Genomic DNA, 24827 nt, shown 5'->3' with positions numbered 1-24827 from the left:
CCAGGAAGTGTAGAAGATTGTAGTTTAGTCAGGCAGCATGGTCGGCACGGGCTTGGAGGGCCGAAGGGCCTGTTCCTGTGCTGTACATTTCTTTGTTCTTTCTTCTTTGTTTTTGACTTAAAGATTTTTTTTTTTTTGAGGCAAATGGGGTTTCTTATCCTTGGTAAACCTCATGCAAACCTTTCTAAGGCCTTTCCATCCTCCCTGAATTGTGGTGGTTCGAATTTTCCCAGTTCTCCAGCTGAGGCCCAACAGGTGATTTAGAACATGATCTCTTTGACTTTTTGTTCTATCCCTACAATTATAAACTCAAGGAGCCCAAATGCTTTTTTAGCCACTTTACCTTGTCAATTACCCCAGATTACTCTACCACCTTTCAGGATTTGCGTTGGCAAACACCAAGATCTTGTTGCTCATCCGAACTTTCCAGAATCATTCATTTACAATACAGTGGGTGGTGATCTAACGGCTGCGTCGCGCCGGTCTCGAATCTGAGCGAGCTGGTTAGATAGCGGGAGAGTATGAAATCAAGAACCGCGTCGGACGGCGATCGATTTCCGTCTAACTGGTCCGCTCCCATTGGTGAGATCTGGATCTGCCTTGGTGTGGCGAGAAACCAATAATCACCAATTAAGGCCAATCCCTAACTCATTAACGGGAAGAACCCCCTATCTAACGGACTCCCGTTGTCTAATCAGATCCCCAGCGAGCGGTCACGAGAGCTCCCATTAGCGCAGTTATTTAAAAACATGAAGCTAGCGCAGTGGCAGCTGTGGGGATCGGAGGAGATGAGTGGGCATCTTGGAAAATGGGTAGTCCGCCCAGTCCTAGTTCTGTTCCCAGCAGGCGTCTGGGGTTCGGTGCCCAGAGGCTCCTGCTCCGGCCGGAGTTGTATGTGTAGGGTGGGGTACCGCAGCACAACCAGCTCATTGGATGGCAGCCTGAGAGATGGCAGGGATGTAAGGGTGGGTGAGGCTTGGGGGATTCAAACTACCGGGGTGGAAGCCCTAACTGATTGTCTGTCTCACAAGTTATTCAATTGCTTACAGATTATCACATTATGGATGATATTGTGGAGCCCGCAGCAACTGCTCTCGCAGTGGTGGTGGTAGTCCAGGTGGCCAGATGCCAGAGAAGGCAACATCAACATTGTCAACAGAGGCTTCAGAGGCAGCCCATATGCAGGGGCCCGTCCCACACCCTGAAGACCCGGCTGCCCATCAGGCTGGGGAAAGACTCAGAGGGGGAGGCTGGCGATAGGCCAAGGTGTCCAGGCATCGCTGGTCATTTGAAGTGGTGTCAGACAGCACATCCTGCAAGAGGCTTCGCCTCAACAAGGGTACGGTGAGGCAGCTATGGCATGTCCTTGCGGACTTGGCACCACCTGGAGGAGGAGGATACTCACTCCCAGTGGCCATCAAGGTCACCGTGGCCCTGAACCTTCACACCTTGGTTTTATTCCAGGGCTCGAGCTGGGACTTGTGCGGCATTTCACAGCCAACAGCCCACACGTGCATTTGTGAAGTCACGGCTGCTCTGTTTTCCCGGGTAGCTAACTACGTAAACTTTGACCTGGACCAAGCCCATCAAGATGCCTGGCAGCAGAATACTCCATCATAAACAGGATGGCCCATGTCACCTTGCACACACCGGACGGTCCAGGAGTGTCCTTCGTAAACAGGAAAAGGGTCCACTTCCTGAACGTGCAATTTGTGTGCGACCAACACCACCTCAAGATCATGCACGTGTATGCACGCTTCCCAGAGAGTGCGCATGACAGCTACATCCTGTGGAAGTCGGACACCCCGGCGTCTTCGAGGGACACCCAGGGTGACCGGTTGGTTCTTGGGCGATAAGGACTACTTGCTTTGGACCTGGCTAATGACGCCCGAGTGGAGGCCCGTGACCGATACGGAAACCTGATACAATGAGGCCCATGTGGCCACCCAGACTGTCATTGAGCGATGCATCGGACTGCTGAAAATGCGGTTCCAATGCCTCGACAACTCTATGGTGCACTGCAGTACATCCCCCCGGAGGGTCGAAGGCTTTGTGGTGACCTGCTGAGCCCTCCACAACCTGGCACAGCAGCAGGGCGACATGCTATTGGTGGAGGAGGAGGAACATGTGGCCTCGTCAGAAGAGGAGGATGAGGAGGGGCCGGACCAGGAGGGGCTGTGTCATGATATGCAAACATGCAGCTAATGAACACATAGAATAGGGCACGACCAATGAGCAGTCAGGACACTCAAGGGTGGTATCTCAGTATAAAAGGGATGAGGCACTCACACCCCACCTCTTTCCACAGGCCAACATCTACAGAGTGAGACAGGGGACTGGATTCTCCGCAAATTGGTGCGATGTCCACGACCCGGTGCCAAAAATGGCGCGGATCACTCCAGCATCGGGCCGCCCCAAAGGTGCGGAATTCTCCGACCCTTTAGGGGCCAAGCCCTCACCGTGAGGGGCTAGGCCTGCGCCGGAGTGGTTTCCGCTCTGCCGGGTGGGGGGAAAGGCCTTTGGCGCCACGCCAGCCGGCGCCGAAAGGACTTCACCGGGTGACGCATGCGCGGGAGCGTCAGCGGCCGCTCACGGCATCCCCGCGGCATGCTCATGGCATGGGCAGGGGAGGGGGTCTCTTCCGCCTCCGCCATAGTGAAGACCATGGCGAAGGCAGAAGAAAAAGAGTGCCCCCACAGCACAGGCCCGCCTGCCAATCGGTAGGCACGATCGCGGGCCAGGCCACCGTGGGGGCACCCCCCCCAGGCCAGATCGCCCCGCGCCCCCCCCAGGACCCCGGAGCCCGCCCGCACTGCCTGCTCCCGCCGGGAAGGTAGGTGGTTTAATCCACGCCAGCTGGAGAGACTTGACAGCGGCGGGACTTCGGCCCATCACGGGCCGGGGGTGGGCCCGCCGACCGGCGCGATTCCCGCCGACTGGCGAGGCGTGATTCCCGCCCCCGCCGAATCTCTGGTGGTGGAGAATTCGGGGCACGGCGGGGGGCGGGATTCACACCAGCTTCCGGCGATTCTCCGACCTGGTGGGGAGGTCGGAGAATCGCGCCCAGGGTGCATCCTCAGCATCACACCCCAGCACGTGACTTAGTGCAAGGATGGTTCAGTTAGACTGAGTTACTACATTTAGATTAGCAGAGAGTCGAACTCATTGAGAACTGTGCTAATAGTTCAATAAAACACATTGAACTCACTTCAAAGTCTGGAGCATCTTTTACTCAAAACTGCATCAAGTGGGAGCTTGTGTCATTCCAAATTACATAACACAACATGATACCAGGAGTCTGTTCAATCTAGTTAGTTCAGCTCAGCAAGATCCGTGACGACCAGCGAATGTATACCGGCACAATGGAAATGATTCAGGCTCCTCACCAGCTCAGGACCCCTGACAATCTCAGTGCCAACTAGCAGACATTCAAGCAGAAATTTCAGCTTTACGTCGAAGCATCAGACCTCAATGGTGCGTCTGATGCACGGAAGATAGCTCTTCTCCTCATCACAGCAGGTAATCATGCCTTGGAAATATTCAACTCCTTTCACTTCGCTAAAGACCAGGACAAGACAAAGTTTCAGACCATCCTGGACAAGGTTGACAGCCACTGTGAGGTGGACACCAACAAAATCTTCGAGCGCTAAATATTCAAGCAGCGATTGCAAGATAAAGACGAATCCTTCAACTCATATTTAACTAACCTTAGACTGCTAGCGCAATCCTGCAACTTCGGCGATATCAGAGACCAAATCATTTTTGCAGTTCACTCTGACCCTCTGAGAGAGCAGTTACTGAAGATCAAGCATATGACTCTGCCGGAGTGGGCAACAACGCCTCCAGGATTCTGATCCCGGCAGTGCAACGGATCCAGATACTGAATGCCTGGACAACGCCTACCGTGTGGGCATTATTACAAAGTATGAATATGCCCAGACTCATCGCAAGTCCAATCGATCCTAGCTGTGGATTCCGAGGACGAATGGGGAAGAGTCATGAAGGTCATCCACTGCCCCATCCAGTTCAAGCTGGACACAGGTGCCTCTGCCAACCTCCTCTCACAGGCAGACTTCAGACGCATTAAGAAGCCCCCCACTGTCCTTCGAGCTGCCTGCAAGCTCCTGGATTACAACGGGAATGCCATCACGGCACTGGGATCCTGCCATCTGCAAGTATCCAACCGACACACACAAGCACGGTTACGCTTTGAAATTGTTAAGCCGGACAGGGCATCCCTACTAGGTGCGCATGCCTGCAAGCAGCTGAACCACATTCAAAGGGTTTACACCACGACATTCTCCCATGTGGATCTTCAGGCCGGCATCGACGACATCCTCGCCCAGTATCCAGATGTGTTCAACGAGATGGGCACGTATCGATATAAGATTCTGCTACGGCCTGATGCCAAGTCAGTGGTCCATGCACTACACCAAGTCCCTGCTCCACTGAGAGAGCGCCTGAAGGCACAGCTCAAGGATCTTCAGGAACAAGGAATCATATCCAAGGTCACTGAACTGACTGACTGGGTCAGCTCAATGGTGTGTGTAAAGAAGCCCTTGGGGAACCTGCGCATCTGCATTGATCCCAAGGATCTTAATAAGAATATCATGCGGGAACACTACCCCATCCCGAAGCGGGAGGAACTCACGAGTGAGATGGCACACGCGCGCTTCTTCACCAAATTGGATGCGTCACAGGGATTTTGGCAAATCCAGCTGGAAGAGTCCAGCAGAAGGCTCTGCACCTTCAACACGCCTTTTGGCAGATACTGCTACAATCGCATACCATTTGGCATCATCCCGGCATCGGACATATTCCATCGCATCATGGAGCAGATAATGGAAGACATTGAAGGGGTTTGTGTGTACGTGTACAGCATCATCATATGGTCCACGACCCCTGAAGAACATGTGTCCCGTCTCCAGAAGGCATTCCACCGTGTACATGCCAACGGGTCCAAATGTTGTTCTGGCACATCGACGCTCAAGTTCCTAGGCGACCAGATCTCACAGCATGGTGTGTGCCCGGACACAGACAAAATCAAGGCTATCGAGGTGATGAAGGTCCCTGAGGAGGAGTGCTTGGGTCTTCTCACCGGCATCCTCAAATTTCATGATTCTGTCTACGGCCTACCGACATTCACTGTCGAGACGGATCATAGGCCTCTGGTCCACATCATCCACAAGGACTTAATTAATAGATACCAGTGACAGCCTCGACAGGTCAGCCATCAGGAAACACCCAGCAGTTTCCGTTCGCTACCACACTGATAAACTTTTCCGTTCAACCGCGCCCACTGTCCTTCACTATCACTGCTCCCCTTATGCAATGCACAATAACTTCTAAGACACCCACTTTGGAGCAGGGTTATCAAAGCTGGATAGAATACTCCTGATGCGATCTCAGAAACTCACATGCAATTTTAAAATCTTCTTTAATGTATGGCACATCCTTTGTAACATCTTCCTTATTCTCTTTGTGACTTCTGAGCTCTGGTATAATGGTCGAGCTTTCCTCACCATTGAACAACAATTAGGGTGATTCTCAGAAATAATTCAATTTCCAGAAATGGCCAGTTATTAATAACTAATAAGCTTTTATCAAGAAGGAGGAAGTCAGAAAATGCAAGGACAAAGTCAGCTGCCTAATCGGTAATATGTTGATTGTAATTATTAAGTGTTCAGGAAATATTGAAACCACCAACAAAACCTCATTCTATCTTTTTACACGTAATTCTTTCGAGAAATGATAATTTGCATGAGAAGCTCAATGACTTTTATCAGTGCTGTAGCTATTAGTAGATTGGCATAAAATAGTTAGCGAGAATATATCTTCATGGCAGATGTCTGGGGGAACAATAGACCATTACAGCGCAGTACAGGCCCTTCGGCCCTCGATGTTGCGCCGACCTGTGAAACCAATCTAAAACCCATCTACACTATTCCATTATCATCCATATGTTTATCCAATGACCATTTAAATGCCCTTAATGTTGGCGAGTCCACTACTGTTGCAGGCAGGGCATTCAACGCCCCTACACTCTCTGAGTAAAGAACCTACCTCTGACATCTGTCCTATATCTATCTCCCCTCAATTTAAAGCTATGTCCCCTCATGCTAGCCATCACCATCCGAGGAAAAAGGCTCTCACTGTCCACCCTATCTAATCCTCTGATCATCTTGTATGCCTCTATTAAGTCTCAAGTCCCTCAGCCTTTCCTCATAAGATCTTCCCTCCATACCAGGCAACATCCTGGTACATTTCCTCTGCACCCTTTCCAATGCTTCCGCATCCTTCCTATATTGCGGCGACCAGAACTGCATGCAATACTCCAAATGCGGCCGCACCAGAGTTTTGTACAGCTGCAACATGACCTCATGGCTCCAAAACTCAATCCATCTACCAATAAAAGCTAACACACCGTACGCCTTCTTAACAACCCTATCAACCTGGGTGGCAACTTTCAGGGATCTATGTACATGGACACCGAGATCTCTCTGCTCATCCACACTGCCAAGAATCTTACCATTAGCCCAGTACTCTGTATTCCTGTTACTCCTTCCAAAATGAATCACGTCACACTTTTCTGCATTAAACTCCATTTGCCACTTCTCAGCCCAGCTCTGCAGCTTATCTATGTCCCTCGGTAACCTGCAACATCCTTCCGCACTGTCCACAACTCCACCGACTTTAGTGTCATCCGCAAATTTACTCACCCATCCTTCTACGCCCTCCTCCAGGTCATTTATAAAAATAACAAACAGCAGTGGCCCCAAAACATATCATTGTGGTACACCACTAGTAGCTGAACTCCAGGCTGAACATTTCCCATCAACCACCATCCTCTGTCTACTTATAGCTAGCCCATTTCTGAAGCCACTAAATCACACTCAATCCCATGCCTCCGTATTTTCTGCAAAAGCCTACCGTGGGGAACCTTATCAAACGCTTTACTGAAATCCATATACACCACATCAACTGCTTTACCCTCGTCCACCTGTTTGGTCACCTTCTCAAAGAACTCAATAAGTTTTGTGAGGCACGACCTACACTTCACAAAACTGTGTTGACTATCCCTAATCAAATTATTCCTTTCTAGATGATTATAAATCCTATCTCTTATAATCCTTTCCAAGACTTTGCCCACAACAGAAGTAAGGCCTATAGTTACCGGGGTTGTCTCTACTACCCTTCTTGAACAAGGGGACAACATTTGCTATCCTCCAGTCTTCTGGCACTATTCCTGTAGACAATGACGACATAAAGATCAAAGCCAAAGGCTCGTCAATCTCCTCCCTAGCTTCCCAAAGAATCCTAGGATAAATCCCATCTGGCCCAGGGGACTTATCTATTTTCACACTTTCCAGAATTGCTAACACCTCCTCCTTGTGAACCTTAATCCCATCAAGTCTAATAGCCTGTATCTCAGTATTCTCCTCGACAACATTGTCTTTTTCCTGTATGAATACTGATGAAAAATATTCATTTAGCACCTCTCCTATCTCCTTGGACTCCACGCACAACTTCCTACTACAGCCCTTGACTGGCCCTACTCTTACCCTAGTAATTCTTTTATTCCTGACATACCTATAGAAAGCTTTTTCCTTGATCCTGCCTGCCAAGGACTTCTCATGTCCACTCCTGGCTCTTCTTAGCTCTCTATTTAGGTCCTTCCTGGCGAACCTGAAACTCTCAAGCGCCCTAACTGAACCTTCACGTCTCATCTTTACATAAGCCTCCTTCTTCCTCTTGACAAGTGATTCAACTACTTTAGTAAACCACGGTTCCCTCGCTCGACCACTTCCTCCCTGCCTGACAGGTACATACTTATCAAGGACATGCAGTAGCTGTTCCTTGAACAAGCTCCACATTTCAATTGTGCCCATCCCCTGCAGTTTCCTTCCCCATCCTATGCATCCAAGTCTTGCCTCATCGCATCATAATTGCCTTTCCCCCAGCTATAACTCTTGCCCTGCGTTATATACCTATCCCTTTCCATCACTAAAGTAAACGTAACCGAATTGTGGTCACTATCACCAAAGTGCTTACCTACCTCCAAATCTAACACCTGGCCTGGTTCATTACCCAGTACCAAATCCAATGTGGCCTCGCCTCTTGTTGGCCTATCTACATATTGTGTCAGGAAACCCTCCTGCACACATTGGACAAAAACTGACCCATCTAAACTACTCGAACTATAGCGTTTCCAGTCAATATTTGGAAAGTTAAAGTCCCCCATAACAACTACCCTGTTACTTTCACTCCTATCCAGAATTATCTTTACAATCCTTTCCTCTACATCTCTGGAACTTTTCGGAGGCCTATAGAAAACTCCCAACAGGGTGACCTCTCCTTTCCTGTTTATAACCTCAGCCCATACTACCGCAGTAGACGAGTCCTCATCAAACGTCCTTTCTGCCACCGTAATACTGTCCTTGGCTGACAATGCCACACCTCACCCTCTTTTACTACCTTCCCTGAGCTTACTGAAACATCTAAACCCCGGAACCTGCAACAACCATTCCTGTCCCTGCTCTATCCATATCTCCGAAATGGCCACAACATCAAAGTCCTAGGTACCAACCCATGCTGCAAGTTCAAACCACCTTCCTGGGGGACAGAGGATGGGCAAAATTCCCAAAAGTTGGAGCTTCTACTCTTGCTCCTCTGATGGGAATTAATACTTGTGCAACAGCCAGAGTGTCATGTATGTGGAGGTGTACTGGCTTCCCCCTGGGATCCAAGTCGGGCTAATGGACTCGATCCATTTTTTAAAAATTGTATCAGATTGTCACCCACAGCTTAGTTGAGGAAAATATGGATGGGGTTGGAGCGGGGTGGAGGGCTAGGAAACCACTTTCCATTGTGAAAGACCACGGCTGGAGGTTCCATGACTATGGTGCCGGTGTGTATGAAACAAGGGGTACTGAACATAGGACAGGTGAGTGCTGAGAATGGGTCAGAGGTGTACAGCGCATGGACAGCTAAGTGCTAAACATGGGTCAGATGAATGCTGGATATGGACCTGGTGGGGGCTGCCACACAAGTGACCATAGTGGGGTTGGTACCTTCTTCTGACATATTATTGTGGTTCCCTCCGATAAGCGATCCACACTATAAAGCGGGTTAGCACTGAGGGCAACATCAGGTGTGATTAAGACATAAACACTGGAATTCCGATTTGAGGAATTTCTGAGCCGATGATCTTTTGCTCCCATTCCTGAACCTTGAGTATTAAATCATAATCTAAAGTCAACTTTTTAAACATAATTGTGAACTCTTTGAATTGAGCAACATTTTTCTTTGAATGTGACATTAGGCGAAATTTACTTCATTCTCACATTTTGTTTATTCCTGCAAAATAAGACAGATGTTAAAGGCCTGAGATCTCCCAGAGAGTTCTGATGATCAGAAGAGCAGGAATATTGCCGGAAGGATAATTCTCTTGATGAATTAGCATGCATGTCATATTAAGTCTGTCAATGCTGAATATTTCAGCGGTGCAGAAACAACAAGAGCAGAAAACAATAGCTGGAAGGTTCCACACCATAGGATGTAGACGTCAGGACTTATTATGATGTGACATCTTCTTGGATTTGGGTGAAGAAAAATATGTAAGGCCTTGTTAGTTCCTGTCACCAGTCCTGCAGCAACAGAGCAACATTCTGATGGCATTTGCAACTTCTATGCCACCAGCTTATTGCAGGTGTCAAGAGCAGGCACGTATACTGTTCATTGTTGCATCATTGAGATGGCAGTTGGTCTATTCTGTCACATGTCAGCATATATCAGGTTCATTTGTGGCATCAAACACTAGCTGGAGTGGCAAAGTTAATTTCACCATTTGTGTAACATTACTTGAGAATGAAGCCACATTCACTGTAGTCACACTGGGATTTGAGTGCAGCAGGAAGTCCCTCCATTTTATTGACAAATACAATTACTACACTCTCACCATTCAAAGAATGTACATTCACCGTCAAAATGTTGAAAGACACCTTAGAATTCCATATCCCAATTATCAACACTGTTGTTTATCCTTAAACATTTTTAATGGATGTCACTTTTGCACGAACCTTTGAACATATTAATTTGTTCAAGAGTGTGGGTTGGGTTCCTAATCCAACAAAATAAGTAGTTATTATGATCCGTATTTTAATAAGGACATTGGGAGTCCACACCAAGTAAAAAATAAGAACAAAGTTTTATAAACAAACGAGATATGTACACTTCCCGGTAGAGCCCTACAGGGTTTCTCCCTGGTCGGTGCTTTACTGGCCAAACTCATATCACTTGGGTAATTGGGCTACTGGCAGGGGAGCTCGTACTTTGCAAGAGGCACAGTACATGGGGTATTCCCATCCCGTATGTCCCATGTGGAATATTATATTCTTCCCACCCAAAGTCTGAAGACTCCATCAACGAGCGATGGGATGGAGAAGGAGCAGCAGGTAGATGGCGTTGGAGTCTTTTTGACTCCAGTAAGTTCTCGTGGAGCTGATGCTGGATCAATCGGCGTACACCGTTAGGGGCAGGGCGATATAGCGGTCAATCATCAGGAAGTGGCTGAATCATGGAGTCAGCGTCCGAAACCTCCAAGGTCAGCATCTCCATCTCGGAGTCGGACGACACTATGTCGTGCATGTCGGTGTCGAGAGAGACTGGCAACGTCACAGCAGGCTGGTTCAGCAACGGAGCTGGAGGATCCAGGGCCGGCTTCTCCCGAGGCAATTCACGAGGGAGCAACCACCGTGAGCGAATGTGATCCAAGTGTAGTTTCATTAGTTGCTCCCGGACCCGAACTTGGTAAAAAACTGGTTCCATTGGACTGACGACAATCCCAGAGAGCCAGCAAGCACCGTCATTGAAATTCCGAACAAACATCGCGTCGTCAGGTGCGAAGAGGCTGAAGTCAAACTGGGCAACGCCCTTGCGAATCTTGGTGATGATGCACCTTTGCGCCGATGACCAGCAAAATCAAATTCAGTTATGTACAAAGTCTACGACCCATCAACATCTCTGCAGGGCTATCCCGGTTACTGCCTGCGGCGTGGTCCTATATGCAAATAAAAACCTTGCCAGTCGTGTGTTGAGATCCTTCAGCACGGCAGCCTGTCCCTTCGCCACGACAACAGGAGGATACCATCCTCCACGCTCAACTCAAACAACTTTGAGGAGAACGTCATCAACTCCGCTGCTAGCTGCCGATGCTACCCACCGTACAGCACCAGGTGATGCATCTTGGCAAGCAGAAAGTCAGCCTAAGTCCAGTATTATGGGCGAGGCATTTTCAGAACCCCAAAATGTATCATGGAGTTCAACCAACCTCTCCCTTTAATGGATTTGTTACTTTTCCTAGCACACGGCTTTTTCCCTAGGTGTGGGATTACAATTATGGACACATGGGTTTTTAAACACAAAACACTATGTATTCCATGAACTCAGCTTAACATCTTAAATAAACATTGGATCTCTTAACACCCCTTACTTCAAAGATAACTCAGAATATATTGCAACAGTAAATAATTCCTTAAAATGTTCTTTCAAACTTCCAAGAGACTTAACACCTTTAAAAAAATCACATCAGGTTAAAGGTTTTACTAATATGAGTTTAAATCACCCAAATGATCCAGAGATGGTATTTTTTGCAGAGATCCAGCTCACTGCAAAACACAGACACACACCCAGCTCTTTTCCTCCAAACTTGCAGTTCTCTGGAAATACACAGACACTCCCAAGCTCTTTTCAAATTGGCTTTCTCCTTTTAATCAGCTCACAGCGAAACAGCCAGGCACTTTGAAGCTGCTCTCAGCAAAACCAGCCAGGCACTTCTCAAAACTAAAACTTTAAAATTAAACTTCCAAAATCAGCCCCATCCACTCTGTGACATCACTGATTCCTTAAAGGTACATTGCTTAAACATCCATGTCTTAAAAGTACCCTGACATGACACCTCCACCAAGAAAAAAAAAACCCCATCAACTTCAAGATGGTTTCATTTTTCACTTTTGCACCATCCACTAAGAAATGTACACAGTAAATATACCTTTGAATTTAAAAAAAAAATAACACATGCAAACAGGTATAATAATATAGTCCATTTTTCTTTGTTCTTCTTCCTCCAACCGAAATCCTTCTCAATTGATCACATTCGTGACAAAGCATCGGCTATCACATTTTCCCATCCTGCCACATGTACTATTTTTAAACGGATAAACGCCAACGAAACAGCCTTGCATTGTTATTCCGGAATCGCTCCAAAAACATCAAAGGATTATGGTCAGTATATATAATGGTGTCAGATGGTTTGCTGGTCACATAAATGTGAAAATGTTGCAAAGCCAGCACCAAACGCAAAGTCTCCTTCTCAATCGTCAAATATTTTTTCTGGTGAGAATTCAATTTCTTTGAAAAATAACCAACAGGCCGCTCTAGCCCTTCGTCGTTATCTTGTAGAATCACCGCACCTACACCGACATCGCTCACATCAACAGCCACTTTGAAGGGTTTGAACATAGAACATAGAACATAGAAAATACAGCACAGAACAGGCCCTTCGGCCCACGATGTTGTGCCGAACCTTTGTCCTAGATTAATCATAGATTATCATTGAATTTACAGTGCAGAAGGAGGCCATTCGGCCCCTTGAGTCTGCACCAGCTCTTGGAAAGAGCACCCTACCCAAACTCAACACCTCCACCCAACACCAAGGGCAATTTGGACATTAAGGGCAATTTATCATTGGCCAATTCACCTAACCCGCACATCTTTGGACTGTGGGAGGAAACCGGAGCACCCGGAGGAAACCCACGCAGACACGGGGAGGACGTGCAGACTCCGCACAGACAATGACCCAAGCTGGAATCGAACCTGGGACCATGGATCTGTGAAGCAATTGTGCTATCCACAATGCTACCGTGCTGCCCTTAAGAACAAATAAATCTACACTATATCATTTTCCCGTAATCCATGTACCTATCCAACAGCTGCTTGAAGGTCCCTAATGTTTCCGACTCAACTACTTCCACAGGCAGTGCATTCCATGCCCCCACTACTCTCTGGGTAAAGAACCTACCTCTGATATCCCTCCTATATCTTCCACCTTTCACCTTAAATTTATGTCCCCTTGTAATGGTGTGTTCCACCTGGGGAAAAAGTCTCTGACTGTCTACTCTATCTATTCCCCTGATCATCTTATAAACCTCTATCAAGTCGCCCCTCATCCTTCTCCGCTCTAATGAGAAAAGGCCTAGCACCCTCAACCTTTCCTCGTAAGACCTACTCTCCATTCCAGGCAACATCCTGGTAAATCTTCTTTGCACCTTTTCCAGAGCTTCCACATCCTTCCTAAAATGAGGCGACCAGAACTGTACACAGTACTCCAAATGTGGCCTTACCAAGGTTTTGTACAGCTGCATCATTACCTCATGGCTCTTAAATTCAATCCCTCTGTTAATGAACGCGAGCACACCATAGGCCTTCTTCACAGCTCTATCCACTTGAGTGGCAACTTTCAAAGATGTATGAACATAGACCCCAAGGTCTCTCTGCTCCTCCACAATGCCAAGAACTCTACCGTTAACCCTGTATTCTGCATTCATATTTGTCCTTCCAAAATGGACAACCTCACACTTTTCAGGGTTAAACTCCATCTGCCACTTCTCAGCCCAGCTCTGCATCCTACCTATGTCGCTTTACTCTGGGATGACTAACACAGGAGCAGTGGTTAACACAGCCTTTAGGCCGTCAAATGCCTGTTGACACTGCGCTGTCCACTGGAATTTGTTACGCTTCTTGAGCAAGTCCGTCAGTGGAGCGACCACACTGCTAAAATTTGGTACAAATTTCCGGTAAAATCCACTCATACCAAGAAATTGCATTATTTCCCGTCGTGTTGAGGGTATCGGAAACTCCCCAATAACTTTCATTTTCACATCCCGTGGGACCAGTCGACCCTGTACGATTGTATGGCCAAGGAAAGTGACTTGGGCTTTTCCAAATTCACTTTTGGCTAGGTTTAATCACCAAAACCGCCTCCTGAAGTCGATCGAATAACTCCTTCAGATGTTTTAAATGTTCTTTCCATGTCTGGCTGAATACTACCAGATCGTCGATGTATGCCGCACAATTGGGTAATCCTGAAACAACTGTATTAGTTAACCGTTGAAATGTTGCTGGGGCGTTTTTCATGACAAATGGCATAACTTTGAACTGGTATATACCATCTGGAGTCAGAAAAGCTGAAATCTCCTTTATCCTTTCAGATAAAGGTACTTTCCAGTAACCTTTCAGTAAATCCAATTTGGAAATAAAAGCGGATTGTCCCACTTTCTCAATGCAATCCTCCAAACGTGGGATAGGATAAGAGTCCGTTCTTGTAATTGCATTCACCTTTCGATAGTCCACACACAACTGTTGGGTACCGTCTGATTTAGGTACCATCACTATGGGTGAGTTCCATTGGCTGCAACCCACTTCAATTATGCCATTCTTCAGCATACTCTCAATCTCTCTGTTAACCTGTGCCAATTTTGAAGGATTAAGTCTATATGGATATTGTTTGATAGGAACAGCATTTCCCACATCTACATCATGTATAGCCATTTTAGTACTTCCCAATTTATCTCTACAAACTTGCCCATGTAATATCAATAACTCTTTCAGGTCAGTTAGTTTTTCCTCTGGAAGTTGACTTAACAATTCACCCCAATTTTTTAGAACATCCTCATTTTCCAATTTAATTTGAGGTATGTCAAATTCACAGTCATCTGGATTTGGTTCGTCACTTTGAGTTAGAATCATTAAAACCTCCTTTTTCTCTCCTTCCCTTTCAAAGTACCTTTTAAGCATATTCAGCCAGACATGGAAAGACATTTAAAACATTGGATGGAGTTATTCGATCGACATCAGGAGGCGGGTTTGGTGATAAACCTAGCCAAAAGTGAATTTGGAAAAACCCAAGTCACTTTCCTTGAGGAGATTCCAATACCCTCAAGACGAAGGGAAATAATGCGATTTCTTGGCATGGGTGAATCTGATCGAACATTTGCGCAAAGGTTTTGTAGTGTGATTGCTCCATTGATGGACTTGCTGAAGAAACTTCGAAAATTTCAGTGGACAGCAGACTTTCAACAGGCATTTGACGGCCTGAAAGCTGTGATAACCAATGCTCATGTGTTGGAGAATTACAAGGCACTCTATGATCAGATTGAACTAAAATATCTGACTTTAAAGACAAATGCCGAGGCATAGAGAAATGGATGGATCGTGCAAGGACCTTCTTGTTCAAAGAGACTGTCAATCGAGAAGGATTTCAGTTGGAGGAAGAAGAATAAAAGAAAATGGACTATATTATTATACCTGTTTGCGTGTGTTGTTTTTTGAAATGAAAATATATATTTACTGTGTGCATTTCTTAAAGAATGGTGAAAAAGTGAAAAATTAAACCATCTTGAAGTTGATGGTTAATTTTTTTTCTTGGGGGGAGGTGTCATGTGAGAGTACCTTTAAGAAATGGGTGTTTAAGAAATGTACCTTTAAGAAATGGATATTATCAGTCATGTCAGAGCGTGGGTGGAGCTGAGCTGTCTGTTAGCTTTTTATTTTCATTTTTGAGCAGGCTGCAGGGTGTGCATTAGTTTCGTTTTCAGTGTTGGAGCTGGAGCCAGACAGAGTAGGTGTACTGTTGATCTCTCTGCCATGAAAAGACTATCTCTTGATCATTTAGTGAATTCAGAATTATAAATGTTCTCAGTAGTGAATGTAAACCTAATGTGCTTCTGGTAAAAGGTGTTTTAAGTCTTCTGGTTGCTAAAAGGAAAGCTTAAAGGGTTACTTAGTGTTGTAGTCTTTGGGGTTTGTACTTGAATTGATGGTTTCTAAGATGTTCACTGTATGTTTCAAAAAGGTTAACTTGAGTTCATAGAATAAACATAGTTTTGCTTTAAAAAATACTTTTCTATTTCTGCTGTACCACATCTGTAGAGTGAGCCATGTGCTCCCCATACCCCAATCTCTTAAAAGTTGTGGGACAGGTGAACTCCATGGTACTTTGGGGTTCTCTAAACCCTGGCCCATAACACCATTAAAGGAGGATGGGTGAGGTTTGAAGAGTGGCATGTGGTAAGGAGGGCGCTCAAAGAAATTCTAAGGGTACGATCCACCGGCTGCATTGCATTCTCTGTTGAGCGCAGTGCAGCCAATGAATTCCAGGAGAGCCTTCTTGTGGGCTTTCTGACAGCCTTCACACCTCATGGGATTCACCTAAGTCCCGCGAGGCGTCGGAGTCTGAAGAGGGACCAAACGTTGTGCACAGAGGCTGGTTTTAAACCGGCTTCGGCGAATCTATCAAGCATCAACCAGCCTCCCTCGATTCTCCGGCCCAGTAAGGCTGAAGCTGGGATAAATTCAGCACTGGACCACACAAACGTGGACCAGGCGGAATGGAACTCAGGGGGGAGGGGCGGAGGGGTGTCTCCTGGGCCATAGAAACAAACCCCTGGGTGGTCAGAATAAGTGCAGGGTGGCTCCCTGGCCCTCCCCGGCATGCAGGCACCTTGGCACTGCCAAGGTGGCATGAACAATGCCTGGATGCCAGGGTGGCAGTGCAAGGGTGCCCACATGCCAGGGTGGCACTGCCAAGGGTCAGGAGCTGAGGGGGGCCATGCCCATGAAAGGAGGGTGGAGGGGTTTGAAGGGTGGTGGTGTGCAAGGCAGGTAAGTAGAGGCCTCCGGGAGGTTTGAGGGTGTGGGGGTCCTGGAAAATGGGGCCTGTAAAGGAGCTTGGGAAGGACTGAAGAGGGGGCCCCCAGGGACCCCATAACGAGATGACCTCACTTGGAGGTGTGGTGAGGTGCCCATGTGTGTGTGGGGGGGTGACATTGCCCATGGGTGGGTGGTATGGGGGACCCACAAACTCAGTTAAAGATCGGGATAGCCTTGCAAAATGACAGCCCGATCTCTGTTGAGCTCGCCAGTGCTAAAAACGTGTGGGCTAAACCGGTGAGAAACTTCCCAGGAGCCCAGAAAAGTGAGTAAGTGACAATGAATAGAAGTGAGGGACTCGTTGGTATAGCCAGCGGGAAACTCACTGAAAAACATGACACAAATGGTCATTGCAATTCACTTTTCCTGCCCGCAATGCACCCCCGCCCGCAGGTTTCATAACAGGGGTCGTTACAATGGGAAATCCCATTGGCAAGTTAGTTTCTGGGAGATAAAAATTATCCACGTTTGATGTATTTGATGGTACCTCTGTAGAACTCCCAGAGGCCACAAGGAGTGGCATAGAAACATTCCAGAAAAAGCGTGGCATGGTGGCGTAGAAATATTCCTGAAAAAGGGTGGCATGGTGGCACAGTGGTTGGCACTGTTCCCTCACAGAGCCAGGGCCCCGGGTTCATTTCCAGCCTTAGATAACTGTCTGTGCGGAGTTTGTACGTTCTCCCCGTGTCTACGTGGGTTTCCTCCGGGTACTCTTGATTCCTCCCACAGTCCAAAGGTGTGCAGGTTAGGTGGATTGACAATACTAAATTGTCTCTTCGTGTCCAAAAGGTAAGACGGGTTTACTGGGATAGGGGGGAGCTGTGGGTCTAGGTGGACGCACTTTTTGGAGGGTCGGCCTCCATCTGCACTGTAGGGATTGCATGATTCGACATACATTGTGAATAAGAGTGGATATTTCTTTTTAGATTTCTGGAGCATGTAAATTAAAAATATTATCTGACCATTTGTGCAAAGGGCTGAGAGGAAATATAGCACCATCTTTACAAAACCTGCTGGTTCACTTGACCCTCACCACCTCCAGTTTCAGAGATAGATGAATAGTTAACACTGTTAACTATAATACATCGGATTATAATTATTAATTTTGGTGGATTAGGAGCTTAACATAACATGTACAAATCTTGAGTACGCATTAAACATTTTCAGTTAGGTAAGATGTTCTGGGTTCGTCATGTGTGTGGCTCTTAATTCTACAGTGCTGCTATAACTTACCGTGATCCAGCTTACTTGTGTCCCCAGATCTCTGAAATACAATGTAATGATGGAGGATGCTGCAAGGTTCTTAATGACTTCTGTTTCTTTCAGCAGAGGACCAGCTGTGAACAGGCAAGACCAGGAACAACATTATATTTATGTCATTGCACAAAAGACAGAGCGAACACTGCGACCATTACATTACCACAACTGTCAAACTAAACCAACGTTGGAAAAATGTTGCTCATTTCAAAGCATAAATGGTGACCAGACAGAATGCATTGTCACATTGAATGTTGAGAAGTCTTGAGGTTTTTAACAAGAGGCTGAATACAAACCAAAGAGTAGAGGGAATTGAAGAATGAAGGGAGATAGGATGGAGCTCATATGAAGTGTTAGCATTGATATTGACTCGCTGAGTTGAATAGTTTGCTCCCAAGCTGTAAGTTCTACCTGAATTATTGAAGAAAAAATTCTATGAATTACCATCAATAAATGTGCACCAAAAGAAAACATATGACACGTTTCTACATTCCAGACACATTGAAGTACCAGTGGGATGGACAGTTTTGTCATTTGTGTGCTTGATATCCATATATTACCTGAAAATTGGCTTTCAGCGTGACTGATTGATATAATGAATGAGTTTGACTCGGCACGGGACCGCCCCAAGTTGAATTGCTGAAGATCTTGGCACAGGTGGAATGAGCCAAGTGGCCTCTTTCTATGCCAGAAACATGCGATGATTCTAAATGATTTGAGGACATCTACATTTGTCAAAACAAGCATAGATACAAACTGTGCAAATGCATCCACAATGTGCTTCGAACAGGAAATAGACTTTATGAGGACTGGGTATTAAATATTCCTGGATCCAAGTTGTTCAGGGCAGATAGAGAAGGAACAATTGTTTGGCAGTATTGATTAAGGATTATTAAGGAATGTGGCAATATTGATTACACTGCTGGACAGAGAGGATGGCCTGGTGAGGGCCAATGATATTGGTTAGAATTAAGAAACAAATAGAGGTACAATTACACTGTTGGTTTATTCTAAAGGCCATCAACTAGTAGGGAAGATATACAGAAGCAAATTTTCTGGGAAATTATAGAGAGGTGTAAAAACCTTAGAGTGGTGACAATGAGGAACTTTATCCCAATATGGACTGGAGTAGAACATAGAACATTACAGCGCAGTACAGGCCCTTCAGCCCTCGATATTGCGCCGACCTGTGAAACCACTCTAAAGCCCATCTACACTATTCCCTTATTGTCCATATGTCTATCCAATGACCATTTGAATGTCCTTAGTGTTGGCGAGTCCACTACTGTTGCAGGCAGGGCATTCCACGCCCTTACTACTCTCTGAGTAAAGAACCTACCTCTGACATCTGTCTTATATCTATCTCCCCTCAATTCAAAGGTATGTCCCCTTGTGCTAGACATCACCATCCGAGGAAAAAGGCTCTCACTGTCCACCCTATCTAATCCTCTGATCATCTTGTATGCCTCAATTAAGTCACCTCTTAACCTTCTTTTCTCTAACAAAAAGAGCCTCAAGTCCCTCAGCCTTTCCTCAAAAGATCTTCCCTCCATACCAGACAACATTCTGGTAAATCTCCTCTGCACCCTTTCCAATGCTTCCACATCCTTCCTATAACGCTGCGACCAGAATTGCACGCAATACTCCAAATGCGGCCGCACCAGAGTTTTGTATAGCTGCAACATGACCTCATGGCTCCTGAACTCAATCCCTCTACCAATAAAAGCTAACACACCGTACGCCTTCTTAACAACCCTCTCAACCTGGGTGGCAACTTTCAGGGATCTATGTACATGGACACCGAGATCTCTCTGCTCATCCACACTGCCAAGAATCTTACCATTAGCCCAGTACTCAGTCTTCCTGTTATTCCTTCCAAAATGAATCACCTCACACTTTTCTGCATTGAACTCCATTTGCCACCTCTCAGCCCAGCGCTGCAGCTTATCTATGTCCCTCTGTAACATCCTTCCGCACTGTCCACAGCGCCACCGACTTTAGTGTCATCTGCAAACTTACTCACCCATCCTTCTACGCCCTCTCCAGGTCATTTATAAAAATGACAAACAGCAGTGGCCCCAAAACAGATCCTTGTGGTACACCACTAGTAACTGGACTCCAGTCTGAACATTTCCCATCAATCACCACCCTTTGTCTTCTTCCAGCTAGCCAATTTCTGATCCAAACTGCTAAATCACCCTGAATCCCATGCCTCCCTATTTTCTGCAGTAGCCTACCGTAGGGAACCTTATCAAACGCTTTACTGAAATCCATATACACCACATCAACTGCTTTACCCTCATCCACCTGTTTGGTCACCTTCTCAAAGAACTCTATAAGGTTTATGAGGCACGACCTACCCTTCACAAAACCGTGTTATAGAACATAGAACGATACAGCGCAGTACAGGCCCTTCGGCCCACGATGTTGCACCGAAACAAAAGCCATCTGACCTACACTATGCCATTACCATCCATATGTTTATCCAATAAACTTTTAAATGCCCTCAATGTTGGCGAATTCACTACTGTTGCAGGTAGGGCATTCCACGGCCTCACTACTCTTTGCGTAAAGAACCTACCTCTGACCTCTGTTCTATATCTATTACCCCTCAGTTTAAAGCTATGTCCCCTCGTGCCGGCCATTTCTATCTGCGGGAGAAGGCTCTCACTGTCCACCCTATCTAACCCCCTGATCATTTTGTATGCCTCTTTTAAGTCTACTCTTAACCTTCTTCTCTCCAACGAAAACAACCTCAAGTCCATCAGCCTTTCCTCATAAGATTTTCCCTCCATACCAGGCAACATCCTGGTAAATCTCCTCTGCACCCGCTCCAAAGCCTCCACGTCCTTCCTATAATGCGGTGACCAGAACTGTACGCAATACTCCAAATGCGGCCGAACCAGAGTTTTGTACAGCTGCAACATGACCTCCTGACTCCGGAACTCAATCCCTCTACCAATAAAGGCCAACACTCCATAGGCCTTCTTCACAACAAGTGTTGACTATCTCTAATCAAATTATTCCTTTCCAGATGAATATACATCCTATCTCTTATAAACCTTTCCAAGATTTTTCCCACAACAGAAGGCTCACTGGTCTATAGTTACCGGGGTTATCTCTAATCCCCTTCTTGAACAAGGGGACAACATTTGCTATCCTCCAGTCTTCTGGCACTATTCCTGCAGACAAAGATGACTTAAAGATCAAGGCCAAAGGCTCAGCAATCTCCTCCCTAGCTTCCCAGAGAATCCTAGGATAAATCCCATCCGGCCCAGGTGACTTATCTATTTTCACACTTTCCAGAATTGCTAACACCTCCTCCTTATGAACCTCAAGCCCTTCTAGTCTAGTAGCCTGAATCTCAGTATTCTCCTCGACAACATTGTCTTTTTCCTGTGTGAATATTGATGAAAAATATTCATTTAGCACCTCTCCTTTCTCCTCGGACTCCAAGCACAACTTCCCACTACTGTTCTTGACTGGCCCTACTCTTACCATAGTCATTCATTTATTCCTGACATATCTATAGAAAGCTTTAGGGGTATCCTTGATCCTACCTGCCAAAGACTTCTCATGTCCCCTCCTGGCTCTTCTTAGCTCTCTCTTTAGGTCCTTCCTAGCTAACTTGTAACTCTCGAGCGCCCTAACTGAACCTTCATGTCTCATCTTTACATAAGTCTCCTTCTTCCTCTTGACAAGTGTTTCGAATGCTTTAGTAAACCACGGTTCCCTCGCTCGACCACTTCCTCCCTGCCTGACAGGTACATACTTATCAAGGACACACAGTAGCTGTTCCTTGAACAAGCTCCACATTTCCATTGTGCCCATCCCCTGCAGTTTTCCTCGCCATCCGATGTATCCTAAGTCTTGCCTCATCGCATCATAATTGCCTTTCCCCCAGATATAACTCTTGCCCTGCGGTATATACCTATCCCTTTCCACCACTAAAGTAAACGTAATCGAATTGTGGTCACTATCACCAAAGTGCTCACCTACCTCCAAATCTAACACCTGTCCTGGTTCATTACCCAGTACCAAATCCAATTTGGCCTCGCCTCTTGTTGGCCTATGTACATACTGTGTCAGGAAACCCTCCTGCACACATTGGACAAAAACGGACCCATCAAATGTACTCGAACTATAGGGTTTCCAGTCAATATTTGGAAAGTTAAAGTCCCCCAGAACAACTACCCTGATGCTTTCGCTCCTATCCAGAATCATCTTTGCAATCTTCTCCTCTCCATCTCTGGAACTTTTCGGAGGCCTATAGAAAACTCCCAACAGGGTGACCTCTCCTTTCCTATTTCTAACCTCAGCCCATACTACCTCAGTAGACGAGTCCTCATCAAACGTCCTTTCTGCCACCGTAATACTGTCCTTGACTAACAATACCACCCCTCCCCCTCTTTCACCACCTTCCCTGGGCTTACTGAAATATCTAAATCCCAGCACCTGCAACAACCATTCCTGTCCCAGCTCTATCCATGTCTCCGAAATGGCCACAACATCGAAGTCCCAGGTACCAACACATGCCGCAAGTTCACCCACCTTATTCCGGATGCCCCTGGCATTGAAGAAGACACACTTTAAACCACCTTCCTGCCTGCCGGTACACTCCTGCAACTTTGAAACCCTACTCATGACCTCACTACTCTCAACCTCCTGTATACTGGAGCTACAATTCAGGTTCCCAAGCCCCTGCTGAACTAGTTTAAACCCTCCCGAAGAGCATTAGCAAATTTCCCCCCCAGAATTCCCCTCCGGTCCAGGTGTAGACCATCACGTTTGTCGAGGTCCCACCGACCCCAGAATGAGCCCTAATTATGAGGAAATCTGAAACCCTCCCTCCTGTACCATCCCTGTAGCCACGTGTTCAACTCCTCTCTCTCCCTATTCCTCATCTCGCTATCACGTGGCACCGGAGTAGTCGTCAAATTTGTAAAAGGCAAAATTTCTAAAGTTTGTTCAACAGAATGTGCTTGCTCTGTTTCTGGTCCTTTAGATTCATACTTTGCAAAGGCATCAAACCATGTATTCAAGTTCTGAAGCTTTAGCACGTCTTATAACCCCAAGTACCAAAGTTCAGATTCTAAGCAAACATTGGTAATCGCGACGTACATATTTACCTGTTGAAACTGTAATGCAACAGCCAGAAATCCAATACATACCTGATAAGGTGCTTGGATGTGAGAATTATTTTGTTTAGGAATTGTGCTTTGTAGTATTTTAGGAGCTAATATCAGACGACAGGGACCAATTAAAGATTAAGTATGTGCCCTGGTAACTGGTCAGTTTGCTTAATATTTTTTAAAGGAGGAGGTTAATTAACTGTTTAGGGTAAAAAAAAACGTTTTGGAATAGCATTGGTTGTAGATATCTGTTGAGGAAGTCTTCATAGTATTCTGTACATTAACAGCAGGTTTTTATAAACTATTTGTAACTATATACAAATACACATAAAAGTACAGGACTAGAGCTATCTCCATCTTAGGCCTTAACATGTCTCTGGCCAACACCACATTGACCCTTGGACTAGGCCATGTGCCTTCTTGCATCACTGTGTGGATGGTACTGTACTCAGTCCCCTTCAAAGTGGCACTGGAAAAGATGGAGCAACGACTGGAGGCGCAGGAGAAACCATCAGGGAGCTGAAGAAGGCAGCAACCGACCAGAGCGACCGGATCACCTCATTGGAGACGGACGTAGCAAGGTTGGTGCCAACCCATGGGACTCTGAAAAGGAAGGTCAAGGACCAGTAGAACTAATCGCGATGCCCAAATCTACGCATTGAGGGCCTACCAGTGGCATCAAGGTCAGGAGCCCCATGGAGTACGTGGCCGAGATGCTGGAAAACCGGTCAGAGGGGAGAACTTCCCCAAACCCCCAGAGGTAGACAGAGCCCACAGTTAATGCCAGCTGAGGCCTAAAATGTGGGAGAAACCCTAGGCCTTCATCACAAAGCTGCAGCAGTACTAAGACAAGGAAAAATCCTGAACTGGCCAATGAACACATGGTCCTGTAAGTGGAAGGGGCAATCGAATCATGTGTACAAAGACATTGGGGCAGACATGGCCAAGCATCGGGCTGAATACAACACAGCCAAAGCAGCCCCACACAAGAGCAAGGTGTGGTTTGTAATGCTGTACCCGGGAGGTGGGGGTAGGCCCACAGGGGCATGGACGGTGGGGGGAGGGGGGAGTGGGGGTAGACAGGCCCTGTGGGGGAATCGGGAGGTGGGGGTTGGGGGGGGGGGGAGTTGAACGCTGGCTACGACTGGCTTACATCTGGCTTACATCTGCAAGGTAAGTATAGTTGCCCCACAGGAAGGGGAGGACAGAAACCCCCATCAGAATAGTTACCTGGAACATCAGGTCACAAATCCCTGATATAACCTCAGACCGACTCATTATGATGGGGCGGGGGGATCTTTAACTGTGTACAGGTCCCACAGGCGGACAGGTCCAGCCCCAAATCAGGAAAATGATCAAGCATGGCGAGAGAGTTGAACACCTTCATGGAGCAGATGGTGTAGTGGATCGCTAGAGGTTCACACATCAGGGGAGCAGGAGTTCTCCTTCTCCTTCTTCTCCCAGGTACGCAGGGTCTACTCCAGGATCGACTTCTTCGTAGTGCATGCTTCTAGGGATAGTGGGAGCGGAGTACTCCACAACCATAAATTCTGACCACGCTCCACACTACTTGGATGTGAGGTTGGAGACAGCCCGGGCACAACGTTCGCACCCCCCCCCCCCCCCCCCCCCCCCCGCCCCCGCCCCACCACCCCCCATGAAGGCTGGACA

At 46.7% G+C, this 24827-nt stretch overlaps 1 protein-coding gene across 1 annotated transcript in view; it reads right to left on the bottom strand.

Annotated features, from left to right (window-relative positions):
* Positions 1-24827, bottom strand: part of LOC140429749 (trans-2,3-enoyl-CoA reductase-like) — a 271730-nt gene that overhangs the window by 146450 nt on the left and 100453 nt on the right. The window contains exon 4 of the mRNA XM_072517113.1: positions 18001-18104. Within this exon, the coding sequence (XP_072373214.1) occupies positions 18001-18104 (104 nt within the window). The remainder of the gene's footprint in view (positions 1-18000; positions 18105-24827) is intronic.

The sequence above is a fragment of the Scyliorhinus torazame genome, chromosome 9, assembly GCF_047496885.1.
Source record: "Scyliorhinus torazame isolate Kashiwa2021f chromosome 9, sScyTor2.1, whole genome shotgun sequence".
Taxonomy (NCBI): domain Eukaryota; kingdom Metazoa; phylum Chordata; class Chondrichthyes; order Carcharhiniformes; family Scyliorhinidae; genus Scyliorhinus; species Scyliorhinus torazame.
Note: the sequence above shows the minus strand (reverse complement) of the source record. Positions and strands in the feature narration are given on the sequence as shown.